Raw genomic sequence first — 14170 nt, 5'->3', positions numbered from 1 at the left:
GAGTAGCTCTGTAGGCTAGTGAAGACCCTGTGGCCCCTTGACAAGGTAACACACATTTTCAGTCAGGTAGAACCCCTTTGATGAAATCTGTGCTATTGTCTTAGATGAAGGAAATGATTTTTTTAAAAAATCACCCATATATAATATCAGATATTATTGTATAATATCATGAAGACAAATAGAATGTAGATATACTGTCTCTTTTGTAGGGCATACCTCTTCATACCTCAGTCATTTTTATTTAAAGTATTTGATAAAGTTGCTTAAAGTGAATGAGCCAAAGAGGAGTTTTATAATTTAAAAATAAAACTTGAATATGGTTTTGTCATTAGATAAAAAAATGACATAGTCATTGGAATATAGTTTTGTCAGTAGATTCAAAAACTAACACAGTAATTATATACAGTGCTACATAACAATTCTAATTGTAATTGCAGTATAATTATTTTGACATGCATTTAATATCCATCTCCATAGTAATTATTATGCATATATTATGTTACTTTGTTTTTAAGGTTCTTCGCTATCTCAAGGAGGTGCAGACTTTTCAAATATGCAGATTCACTTTAAAACATATGGTGCCTACAATACCTATGTCATTACAGGACTTCAACATATGAATATCAACAATATTAATATTTATGTTCTAGAAAGCCAACCTTATACTATGTCATAGTTTATTTTATAAAAGTAAGATTTCAAGGAAGAAACACCTTTTTTGTAACTTTTTGTAATATAAAATGGTTTGTTTTACTCTTTCCTATGCCATCTCTTCTCTTAGCAGTGAGAATGTCCATGTCATGCATGATGCAGGAAGTTTTGACAAATGTGAATGAGATTCCTCATGCAGTTTTTTAAAATTATTTTAGTGAGAAGAAGGGAGGCAGAGAGACTCCGGCATGTACTCCAACTGGGATCCACTCAGCAAGCCCACTAGGGGACAATGCTCTACCCATCTGGGGCATTGCTCCATTGCTCAGCAACAGAACCATTTTTTAGTGCCAGAGGCAGAAGCCAACTTTGCTCAAACCAATTGAGCCATGGCTGTGGGAGGAGAATATATATATACACAGTGGTACCTTGAGATATGAATTTAATTCTTTCTGTAACTGAACTCGTAAGTCAGTCAACTCGTATATCAAACTGCCGATACTGGACCCGTGCGCCAGTGTGCCAACTAGCGTCAGCTTCTTAAATCACGACTCGTATCTCGGAATTTCACTCGGATCTCGAACAAAATACAGACCGAGTCACAGTTCGTATCTTAAAAAAAGTATGTTGGTCTGTTCGTACCTCAAGGTACCACGTGTGTGTGTGTGTGTGTGTGTATAGAGAGAGAGAGAGAGAGAGAGAGAGAGAGAGAGAGAGAAGGAAGGGGGACAGTGGAGAAAAAGATGGTTTCTTCTCCTGTGTGCTCTGATGGGAAAGGAATTTGGGATATCCACACACCAGTCCCATGCTCTACCACTGAGCCAAACAGCCAGGTCATCTCATGCAGTTTTTAGTAGGAAAGAGTAGGTTACATGTTTGCAAGAGTAAGCACACATGTTTGCAGCACCAATGGTCACAATTCTTTTGAGTGTGTTGTGACAAGCAACCCTGGTGAACAAGCACAGAGGTAGAACAGATCACCTATTTTCCTATGCAAACCCTATTTCATTCCATAAAATGTCATGTTAATGATGTGATATAAGTAAATGCTACAACCTTTGACAAACTTAAAACAAAACTATAATGAATGGAAATACATCCTTTTACAGAAAGATAAAAACAATAAATGAATAATGAAGGTTCTGTCATAGTTAATTTTATTTGTCAACTTGGTTAGACTATCATGTCCAGTTGTTTGGTCAAACACTTGTTGAGATGTTACTGTAAAGGTGCTGGATAGATGTGATTACCATTTATTTAGACTACAAGTAAAGCAGATTATCCTCCATAATGAGGGTAGGCCTCATCCAATTAGTTCAAGGTTTAAGAACAGAGACTGAGACTTTGTGAAGAAGGACTGGATCATAAAAATTTTACCTGAGTTTCCAGCCTTCAGACTCAAGACTGCAATATTGACTCCTCTGAATCTTACAGATTTTAGACTTGCCACCCTCCACAATGACATAAGCCAATTCCTTAAAGTCTCTTCTTCAGTATCTCTTTTTTATATGTCTCCTACTGATTCTCTGGAGAATCCTGACTAATATAAGTTCTTTATATTATAATATAATCTGGACTAATATAAATTCTTTATGCATTCTCTTTGAAATACAAATATTTTTTGGCTCTGTTTATGACATTGGAAGATTCTGTACCTACTCTTCATTTTTTTTTCAACTTGGGAAACATTTGTTTACTTTCCAACATCATCAATTGTAAAAATGAGTAGTTAAATCTTTTGTCTCTTCAGGAAAATATAGCAGTACTGAGTGACAATATCATTCTAAGGGGAACTTCAATGTTTGATCACAGTGTTAAGAGCTCTTGATTTTGGTTCCACAGCTTCTCTTTGATATGACCTATCAATCCTTAGTCTTAAGATTAAGATAAATACTCTTTATTTAAAACTTCATGAAACCAGCTGAGAATAAAGTTGACATACTGATCTCATGTACTTTCTATAAAGCTAGGTGTACGTACTACATATTATGTACCTTCAAGAAAAACTATGTTTATATACTTTCTATAGAACAAATAGTATAAAAATACAAAAAGAAGAAAAAGAAAGCTAATAACCATGGCTCCCAGTTAATGACATCTGACTACTCTTCTTTAGTAGGTTATCACATATAAACAAGTTCAGTCATTTTGTAGGAATAAAGTAACAAAATAAGATTTTTATGTGTAACAATTGCAAAAAGAGCATTCCAAAAGCATGGTATATACTACAATAGTTTCTATTGTAAGACTAGTTGTAGCTTAGTTAAGCCCTTAAGAAGCAATTCTTCCTAATGAACATCAATCACTATTTCTATATCAGAAAACACACTTTTGAAAATTTATCTTTATAAATGGCAAGTCAGTTTTAGACCAAAGTTATAGTTTATGAAAATTATAAATTGTATGTTAAAATGATATCTTATTCTTTTATATATCACAGATTGATATAAGAGTTAATGTTGAAATAATAGATGTTAAATATATTTTTCATAGCCCACAACAGTTTGTAGTGGGCATCTTTCAGAAAGCCATGTTTTTCTCAGAGACATTCTGTAAATAGAAGTACTTACTAACTGCAGAGTCATAGGAGGTAGAATTGTGCTCGCCTTTCATGAAAGGATATGGTGACAGATAAGCATGTGTGCAGTTCTTGGATGCTGGCTGATTGGCTAGGAAGGAGACCAAAACAATGGTATTTGTTATTGAGCAACTGAGTAAAGATTTATTCCTAATTGATGAGAAATAAGGAGTCTGGGGCTATATAAGTTAAATAAAACTGTAGGATTGATCAACAAATTCACATGATTGTTGAGTGAAAGGAGAAGACTTTCTAAAAATCTCATATTGAAAAACACAAGGAACCTAACTCATGACATAATTCAGTACAGAGAATGCCTTTTTGATATCACCTTAAAATTCCTCAATTTCATTTATTTTCACAATCATATTCTTCAGTTCTTAACAATGCCTGCCACATAGTAAGTATTCAAAAATAATGATAATTGCTTTGAAAATCTAATAAGCTTGCATTTAACCTTGATCAATTCTAATTAATATAAAATTTCTTCTTTGACCTATATTTAGGGAAAAGATGGATCATATGACCTAATAATTCAAATACATTTTTGGAATTTGAAGAAACCACAAGAAATAATTTTTATGTTATTTAAAAACTTGAAGATTTCATTTTATACATTGTAAAGGGGAGTGAAATATTCTTTCTTTCTCTAAGTCCTTGGCAAAATCTTCCTCTTGTATAGTCTTACTTACTCCACTATACCAAAGTCTATATAATTTTTGACACATCACATGCTTATTTTTCTACCTGAAAAGCCTATAAAATCATCTATAAAATATCCTTCTCCAAATGCCACTTTATCATTACTTTGTCCAGAAATTTGCTTAAGTCATCTGCGATCTCATATTTTTATTACATATTTCATAATCTTGACTGTTGTGTAAATATCATACTTTGATTTATCACAGGAGTATTTCATAGGGAGAATAAATAATTTCAACCCACAATAAGCTTTAGGGTAACAAACAGTTCTTTTCTTTGTTGGATGTAATAAGATAAGGTTATTTTCAATAAATTGATTTTCAAAGATTAATAACATATAAGTAATACAGTTGAAAGAATGCATCATATTTTTAAGAAGTTGTTCAACCTCAGAAAAAGAACTTAAAGTTTCTATGAGAGAATTCAAAGATCAAAAACAAGACATGTTGTGCTATTGCCCACAAAATTGGTTGAAGCTCAAAAAGAGCAAGCTTTCATCTGCCAGAGGTGGTAATTAAATTTCATTATAAAAAAGAGGTATTTTTTAACTTTGAAGTCATGTATAGAGATAATAAATTGCTATTTCTGGATTTTAAAAAGATAAAAAATCATTTATTTGCAATGTAACAATAATAGAGACTCTGAAAAATACTAAAAATAATACCTGTTTGTTTATTAGGATTAGTTTATTTTGAATATGAACAAGTAAACAGCAGATAATTCAGTTTTCCAATAAATATCCAAACTCCTATTTATATGTTAAAATAAAATATTTATTGCTAAAGCCATTTTTACTTACTGAACAGCAATCACTTCATGAACCTTTTGAAGAAATCCTATTGAGATTCTACAATTAAGCCTGACTAGGCGGTGGCGCAGTGAATAGACTGTCGGACTGGGATGCCGAGATTCTACAATTAAGAGCTCAATTCTACTTTGTAAATGATATGATCTAAAAAAAACTGCTGACTTTTTATTTTAAAGACAAAGGAAAAAATAAAGCAAAAGTGCACTTACTGTACCAGAACTTCCAGATATTTGAATTATTTTCTTCCACAATCCCATTAAACCAACATCTCCAGAAGAATCCTTCATGGTGAAAAGTGACATTCTCTTTCTGTACAGAACACAAATAAAGTATCTTGTCAACACAAGAAGCATAATCTCAATTATTACATCCAGGAAACATTTAAAGTAATGTATTTTATTCTAATAGTAATGATCAGTAGCTTTCTATATATCTCTTCTATGAAGAAACAGACACCCCACTACTATTCTCTGATTTTAAGAGGATACAAAGGCTATCCTCACCACCTACAAGTACAACAATAGTTTGGGGGAAAAAAACGCACATTCTGTTCACCTGAACACTTCCCCACTTCAGTCACAAGAAGCCAATAGTCTGATCCAAAAGCCACCAAAAAGAGTAAAACCCCTAAAGCACCAAAGAGAGCTCCAAAGAAAATAGCAATGTTTAGTCTCATATTCAATTCTCTTTAAATAAAATAAGAAAATTTAAAATGGCAGACACCTAGCTTTTCACAAAAAAAGAATAAAAATTTTTGAGTAGGCAGAATCGTCTCAAGAAGGCTCTCCTAGCTCATGTTCTAGTGGCTTCTCACTACCAAGCAGCCAGTAGATTGTGTTCCCTTTGCTCATCCCTGGAGGGACTCCAGCCCAGCAGCTGAGAATGGCTAGCTATTTTAGGAAACTGACTGAGGAGCCTTCTTTCTCCCATGGGGATCAAAAAATAGCTGACCTTCCCCTAGTTGTAGAAAGGAGTATCAAGAGCCAGCTGAAATGATTATTATTACTGTTGAGTAATCCACAGAAGTGGAAAGCTGATGGAATGGTACAAAGTTATTGAGAGAACTGGCCCATTCTGTGTCTGGACAAGCTCCTTTTAGTCTATCATTACAACCCTGAGGACCCTTAAGACTCTTTGAAGACAGATAAATCGCAGCTAAAAAGAACCACAGAGACTTCTCTTGAATGCAGTTGAAGTTGTAACTAATTTAATTCCATTTGGACATTTGGGGATAGAAAATAATTTGTGTATCAAATGGCCTAAGATAAAACTGAATATAGCTCAGGTTTATAACCTAGACATTCAGCTGTGTACTTAAAAGGTCCATTACTATGGTAACAAACTATTTAAAGTATTAAAATCTACTTTTATGTTGCATACACTATTGACATAAAAACAGCACTTTCTACAGCAGCTCCCAGATCATTCCAAATAATAAGTCACTCCAAATAGTCATTTCAAAAATAGACTGATGAAAAAAAATTTCAAAAATTTATTGTATTCTGGATTATGAAAAATAATATCTGGTTCATTCTTTGGTTATGAGTATCAATTTCCTCACAGTATGAGTTGTACTTAATACCCACAAAAATCGCCTGATAGCAATGAATCTACACTGTCTTCATGCTTTGTTTCTACGATTTGTTTGTTTTCTTTTCATGTCTGAATATGCCAGAGAATATTTTTAAGTATCAGTATCATATTTTAAAACTTGTACTATCCCTATGGTTATTGGTTTTATATTCTCAATAATAATTAGTCACTGCATCTTCTAAGAGGCCTCTGAACTCTATCAGCTTCCTTCACCACCTATTTTGCTTGGCTTCTTTTAAATGTATATTTGGTAAGAAAAATGATGGCTCTTCAGTAAGAATGTAGGGCCTTGGTCAACTCTAGCTATATGCAGTTAGAGGTGCTGAAAGGTCATGATTGGAATTCTAAATTAGAATCAATGACTGTGAAGCTTAAATGAAATTTGAGAGTTCATCTCACCTGACCCCTCATTTAATGCTCAACCCACCTCATCAAACCACGCCATTTCCAGCTTATTGAATTTAAGGACACCAGTAATGTTCATATATCTCTGCCTTAATTTCTGCCAAGAGCTGCTTCCCTAAAGTTAACTCATTCTATTCTATCCTCGGATTGCATATATGACAGTACTTTTTGATATTTTGAGGAAATAATCACCTCATGCCTCCTCAAAGCACAACCACATTTGACCCCTAAATATGGGTCTTCTTTTCTTCTAAGATAAACATCCTACTTCCTTAAACATCCCTTAGATCGACACAACTCCAAATGTCCTTGCTGTTCTGGTTCCTTGCTCCAAAGTTCAAGATGAAGCCTGGTAAAATATGCTGGGTGTAATCTAAGAAATTAACATCACCACTTTTACTGAGATGCTGTGTGATAGCCTTCAGAAGCATTCAAACTGCAATCCTACACAAGTTCATATCATTTATAAATATGTCACCTTACATGGCAATATCCTGGACCATACATACAGTTAGGCCCAGTCTAATCACATTAATCCTTAAAAGAAGTGATTCTTTTTAGACAGAGTGGTCAGAGAAAGAAATGCAATCAGAAAAAGGGTTAGAGAGTTTCTGGTTTGAAGATGAAGAAAGGAAGCCACAGCCAAGGAATGTGAGTATCTTTGAGAAGCTGGAGGAGAAAAGAAAAAAGACTTTCCCTGAAAGCCTTCAGGAAAAATGTAACCCTACCAACACCTTCATTTGGGAGAGTTCTAACATTTGTACTTGTAAGGTCATAAATTTGTGTTGTTATAAGCCACTATCTTTGTGTTAATTTGATATGACAGAAAATATAAATTAATATAAATATTATTCTATAATTAGTACATTATCATCATTAAGGATCCAGGCATTTTATCAGATATTGAGGTTACAATACATAGTCCCTGACCTTGAGGATTTCATGAGCTAAGTGAAAAAATATATATTTCTTAGAATGAAGGACATAAAGGCTGTAATAATAGACTTCTGGCCACCCTAAATACATTCTCATACTCACCAGTACACCTGTTCCTAGGATTATTGTGACTTTGGTTGTGGTTGTGCAGTCATGGTTGTAGGTGACAATATTATTATTTGGAAAGGGAGAAGAATCTTTTTGTAAGGTTTTTATTTATTTTATTTGTATCTGAATGGTTTGTGGTAAAAATCTATTCATTACTATGAAATTTTTAATATACTCATGCACACATACGAATTACTAGATTTTTAAATAAGTAGAAAGAGTGTAAAATTTTTCTATTATAACAATTCCTGTTAATTTCTGTCTTTGTCACACAAAAAAAGAGCTACTGGACTACACCTATCAACTACTAAGATTTTCTTACTGTATCCAAAAATGTATAGGCATCATTAAAAATATATATATTTGTTAAACCAGTTATTAATGTGAGCTATCTAATTATTTCCAACCATTCAATTGTGTGCTTCTTTTTGAGAAAAATACCATACAGCTTTAACACCATAAGACTGAAATCCTTTTGCTCAATTATTCTCAATGCTTATTATAGTGTTTGATGATATCCATTATGAAATCTTACCATTTGTGACAACATGGATGGAACTAAAAGGTATTGTGCTAAGTGAAATAATTCAGACAGAGAAAGACAAATACCATATTATTATTTATGTGAAATTTGAAAAACAAAATAAAGAAACAAAACAGAAACAAACCCATAGGTGTTCAAAATAAACTGATAGTACCAGGTGGTAGCACCAAATTTATTGGGGCATCACATTGTAAATTACATAAATATCTAACTGCTATGCTATATACCGTGAACTAATATTATAATGTCAACTGTAATTCTAAATGGTTTTAAAAATTAAAAGAAAAAAAAGGCCAGAGGTAAGCAAAGAAAGGTCTTCATGGGGTCTCACTGCCAAAAGTAATTTACAATAATTTGTGGGTTATGATTCTACGTTGATATCCTAAATGTCACCACCATAGCTTTGCTACCTTTCAACCTTGAATTCTCTATATCCTCATAGCTAACTGAAGAGGCAAGGTGCTAAATGGGGACTTGGGAGTGATCCTCCAGGATACAGTGAACCTGGGCCAAGAACAGGAGCACATGTACCTTGCCCACATTCACCCTCGCAGACTCTCTTTTGGAATGAGAATTTAATTGAATTAAGAAGAGTGATTTAAGGACATGATAAATTATACACAGGGTTGTACTGGTATTATTGACATTCAGATTCTAATTTAAACACAACATTTGTTGTATATTTAATTGTTCATTTGTTATTGCTTTCTATGTGATAATAGTATTGTTATTTTTTTTTACTGTAGTTCTTATCTTTTAGAGCTATATCTAAAATATGTAGAGATTTAGAACATTAATAAAAAGGAGAGTGAGAGTTTTCTTTCTAAATGAGTGATCTTGGCAAATTGTTCAACTTTGTGAGTCTTTTTTTGTAGGGAAAATGGGAACAATGCATCAGAAAATTATTTGGGCTATTAGGTAATATGAAGTGGATACAGCATTGTGTCAATTAAGTTGGTGCATTATACATTAGGATTCTTTCTATCCTGCCTTTAGCTGAAGACCATTCTTGATGAAAAAAAAATTTTAAAGAATAAAATAAAATTCTTTATGCTAGCATTCAAGATCTGACTCAGGTTCAGTTTATTTCTTTTTCCTTTTTTTTTACTTAAAAAAATTTTATTCAGAGAGAGGAAGGGAGGCAGAGACAGACTCCTACATGCACCCTGACCAGAATCCACCCAGCAAGCCCACTAGGAGAGACGCTCTGCCCATCTGGGTCATTGCTCTGTTGCTCAGCAACCAAGCTCTTCTTAGTGCCTGAGACAGAGGCCATAGAGCCACCCTCAGCATCTGGGGCCAACTTGCATTTTATGAAATCAGATATTAGAAGCCATGTACCCAGCTGAGAATCCTGACTTCATTTCGTCTTTCCATTCTGAAAGTTTCTTGAATTCTTTGGTCATCCTTACTTTTTTCCTCCTCATTCTGCCTATTTGTACTGTCACAATCTCATTTGGAGATTCTCCTGACTTCCTGAAAACTTCTTCCTTTTTTTTTTTTTTTGGAGTCTCCTGTCACTTAGAAAAGTTGTGGAAAAAATATTTTTAATTTTTTCATTAAAATAAAGTTTAAAAATTAATGTTTTAAAAGTTAAAGTTTATGAATATCATTAGCATTTCAAGATAGTGTGGTAAATTCCCTCTTCATTTTTTTTTACAAGTTAAATAATACTTGACAAACAAAGGCTGAATTATGTAAATAATGAAAGACATTGCCTACATTTTATTTTATTAACTGTGTGTATGTGTTTTCCCCTCTAATGTCATAATATCTGATATTGCAGTATGAAAATATCTAGTGAAAATATTTAAACATTCTCAAAACAAAATTAATTTCAGTTCACTTCAGCTTAAAAAAATGTATTAGAGTCTCACCAGGTGGTGGCACAGTGGATAGAGCATTGGACTGGGATGTGAAGGACCCAGGTTCAAAAGCCCCAAGGTCGCTGGCTTGTGTGCAGGCTCACTACCTTGAGCCCAAGGTCGCTGGCTTGAGCAAGGGGTCACTCGGTCTGATGTAACTCCCCCAAGTCAAGGCACATATGAGAAAGCAATCAATGAACAACTAAGGTGCCACAACGAAGAATTGATGCTTCTCATCTCTCTCCCTTCCTGTCTGTCCCTATCTGTCCCTCTCTCTGTCTCTCTGTCACACAAAAAAATAAAATGAAAAAAATATACATATTAGAGCACCCAACAATGATGAACAAATTTGTAAACAAATGTAAAAATCAGATTCTCAAGACTTAACAAAGTTGGAATTATTTTCCAGAAAAAGAATGGGCTTTTGGAGATTTTAAGATTGATTCTTTTTTGTCATGAAATATTATAGATCCACAATATTTATTTGCCATTCCAACATCTACAATCTCTAAAAACCAAAAGTTTTAGGCAAAACATACCTGATTGGCATAAGTATGTATATAAACAATAATGTGAATTTTCATGTATTTGATTGTTTACATATATTTGCTCACAGGGTTCCCCAAGTTCTACTGGGAGTGTAAGCAATGTACAGTATATCCCTATTGTTACTTTTTATGATTTCCCAAAATTCTGAGTTTTCAATATATCTGGCCCTAATGATTACAGGTGAGGGATTGTAGTCCCTTACTCCTGGATATAAGACAATAGACTGAATAATGACCCTAATATTGTTTCCTTCTGATCATTCTTGAAACAGACTTTGAACAATGACCATATGTCTCTACCACTCTAATGAAAATTTTAATCTCTGTTTGTGTTATAGTTCTTGGTTCTTGTGAATCATCCTCCCTGCTTCTTCCCTCCTGAATATGACAATAGGACCACACAATGTACAATGTTAAGAGATTATTCACAAGCCTTCTCATCTTACACATAGTACAAGAACAACAAATAACCTCTATAGGGGCAAGAAACTCTAAGAAATTCTGTTTTTGTTTATGGCTACGTGACACCTAGCACAATGCTTTAGGTAGGTGCTCAGTAAAATACTTTGCTGACCAAATAGTATTCTTAGTAATATGAATTTAATTGGGCTGAACACTGCCATCTGCTGGCCATAGATGGAATTTGTATTCTATGGTATACTAGGATTCAGCTGTGAAGTCCCTGCAGGTCCCATTAAAGGAGATTTGTATCAACTTGCTTTTGTTTTGCTTTGTTTTGTTTCGTTTGTTTGTTTTTAACAAAACCTACCATATGCTACAGAGTATACTGGGGAAAATCTTGAGAATTATCTTTCATCTCGGTATTGATTGGGGGAGCAGAAAAGTTGTCACTGCCAAACTCTACCCACCTATGTCCCCTTTGGAACAAAAGCCTTAATCTGTATGGTGAAAAGCAACAAATTTTCACATGATGGAAACCTTTTGTATTTAAGTAAGACAAGAAGCTAGAAGAGAGAGAGAGAGAGAGAGAGAGAGAGAGAGAGAGAGAGAGAGGAAAGAAGGAACTTCCCCTCCCTGAGAAAGAAACAGAAATACATATAAAGCATCCAGAACTTTAAAGCAGTAAAACTATTCTTTATGACACCACAATGGTGAATACATGTCATTATACATTTGTCCAAGCTCACAGATGTGCAACACCAGGAGTGAAACCTAATATAAACTAGGGATTTTGTTGATCATAGAGGGCTATACATGTTAGATGCAGGGGTAATATAAAAACTCTACTTCATGCTCAATTTTTCTGTGAAACTCAAGCTCTAAAAAACTGAATTGTATTAAACAAAAAAACAAACAAACAGAAACAAAACAAAACAAAGAAAACCCTCTCTACCTAAGAAAGGAACTGGAATATCTGATGCTACAACTGAAACAGGGATGGGAGCACTTGTTAAGGCCACAGCCTCAAGAATCAGGCTCACAGTGCCTGTCTAAGTCCCTTTCTAAGACTATGTCTGGCTGATCAAGAATGTTCTCTTCTCCTGCCAACTACCAACATGCTAACGTGTGTCAAGTAGAAATAACAATGGAATATACCTAGAACTGCAAGAGAAAGACTGTCTCTGATTCACAGTGTGGAGTGATAACCCAAAGCCAAAAGGGGAGTTCTTATAATGACACATGCTCTAACAAAGTCGCTGATACCTTAAACACAAGGTAGCACCAGAGCAGTGTTTCTTAACTTCAGTACTACAGATACTATATAAAGGGTAATTTTCTGTTGTGGGGACTAGGTTGTTGTTTTGTGAATAGAAATTGTGTAGCATTACCTCTAATATCTACTCAATAGATCAAGAATCGAGAACCTTTTTGGCTGAGAGAGCCATGAAAAGGACATATTTTAAAATATAATTTCGTGCGAGCCATACAATATGTTTAACATTAAATACAAGTAAATGTGTGCATTTTATGTAAGACCAACACATTTAAAGTACAGTAGGTCTCTGAATTCTTTTAAAAATGTTGTTATGCTGTTGCTAACCAATGATGAATAAAGTACTTCTTACCATTAATGTGACTTCTTGTGCTACATGGTTTTGCTGATGGCTTTGTAGTCTAGTCTGGTTGATACATGGCGAAGTTAAGCTTCTTGCAGGCGTTGAGACTTCCATCCGTTAAACATGATCATAGGTTGGTCTTAACGTTCTTTAGATGTGAGAAAGACTCCTCACATGCATACGTAGAGCCAAACATTGTCAGTACAGCAATACTCACACGCTGCAGTGTGTGGTATGTGACGGGAGCACGTTCCAAGTTTTGACAATCATCTGGTCCACAGGTTGAAGTTTTTTCATTTCTCCCCACTTGTGTTTGCTCGCCAACTCTGCTTGCTGTCGTGTAAGTCTTTCCAAATCTTCATTCAGTGACTTGAACTTATTCACCCACATGTCTGAGGCCTTCAGGTCAGCAGTTTGTAGCTCAAAATCTCTGACAAAGTCAACGGGGATGTAACTCAGATCAGCGATGACCACTGCACACTCGTGTGGATGGGTGATGAACTTAAAAGGATGAGTGCGCTCACAAAATACTCCAAAGCGCACTTTGAATGACTGCAGATTAGATGTGAAGCCCGCTAGCTGCTGGAGATCAAGATGTTAGCAGGGCCACTTGCTGTGCATGCATCTTTAAACTCTCTCAGTTTTTCAAAGTATATAGTAAATGACCTGTTTCAATGTCAGCGATGAAGAATTCCAACTTGTTTTCAAATGCAAACACTGCTTGTTGAAGGGATAAGACTGTATTTCCAATGCCTTGCATTTTCACATTGAGCTGGTTCAGATGTTCAGTCATGTCCACGAGATAGTAGAACTTCAGGAGCCACTCAGTGTTAGCTAACTCAGGATGCTCAATGTTTTTCATTTCAAGAAAAGTCTGGATTTCGCTCAGACAAGCTGCGAAATGGCTGAGCACCTTCCCTCTTGACAACCAACGCACATTGCTGTGTAGAAGCAGACCAGGATAATTATTCCCAACTTCATCCAGCAGTGTTTTAAACTGGTGATCATTTAAAGTTCGGGCAACAATAAAGTTGACCACCCAAATGACCAGCAACATCACCTCACCAAGCTACTCACCACACATCTGAGCAGAAAGCTCCTCCTCATGTAGGATGCAGTGAAAACTTAGGATGGGTCTCTTTACATGTTCATAAAGAAGCACTATGAATCTGCTGTTTTTCCCCACAATGCATGCACGGAGCACCATCAGTACACACCGAAATAAGTTTATCCATTGGTAGATTTTTTTCTTTAGCGAACTCAGTGAAAGATGAGTAAATCCTCCCCTCTTGTTGTCTCTTTCATAGGCAAAACAGCAAGCTTTCCTCACATAGTGTGTCACCGACAGTATACCTTGCAATCACGCTGAACTGGGATAAATGGCTTATGTCTGTTGACTCATCCAAAGCAAGAG

At 34.9% G+C, this 14170-nt stretch overlaps 1 protein-coding gene across 2 annotated transcripts in view; it reads right to left on the bottom strand.

Moving 5' to 3' along the window:
• The window catches only part of TMEM182 (transmembrane protein 182), a 50484-nt gene extending 44923 nt beyond the window's left edge, over positions 1–5561 (bottom strand). The window contains exons 1-3 of one of the 2 annotated variants that reach the window (XM_066377512.1): positions 5284–5561; positions 4949–5048; positions 3222–3320 (exon numbers count right to left, since the gene is read on the bottom strand). In XM_066377512.1, coding sequence (XP_066233609.1) covers positions 3222–3320; positions 4949–5048; positions 5284–5415 — 331 coding nt within the window. In that variant the 5' untranslated portion in view covers positions 5416–5561. The remainder of the gene's footprint in view (positions 1–3221; positions 3321–4948; positions 5049–5283) is intronic. The other variant, XM_066377513.1, reaches the window with a different exon arrangement.
• Between the last annotated feature and the right edge of the window lie 8609 nt (positions 5562–14170).

This window comes from Saccopteryx leptura, chromosome 3 (genome assembly GCF_036850995.1).
Source record: "Saccopteryx leptura isolate mSacLep1 chromosome 3, mSacLep1_pri_phased_curated, whole genome shotgun sequence".
Classification (NCBI taxonomy): Eukaryota; Metazoa; Chordata; class Mammalia; order Chiroptera; family Emballonuridae; genus Saccopteryx; species Saccopteryx leptura.
The sequence above is the reverse complement of the archived record's forward strand: the minus strand, read 5'-3'. Positions and strand labels throughout refer to the sequence as shown.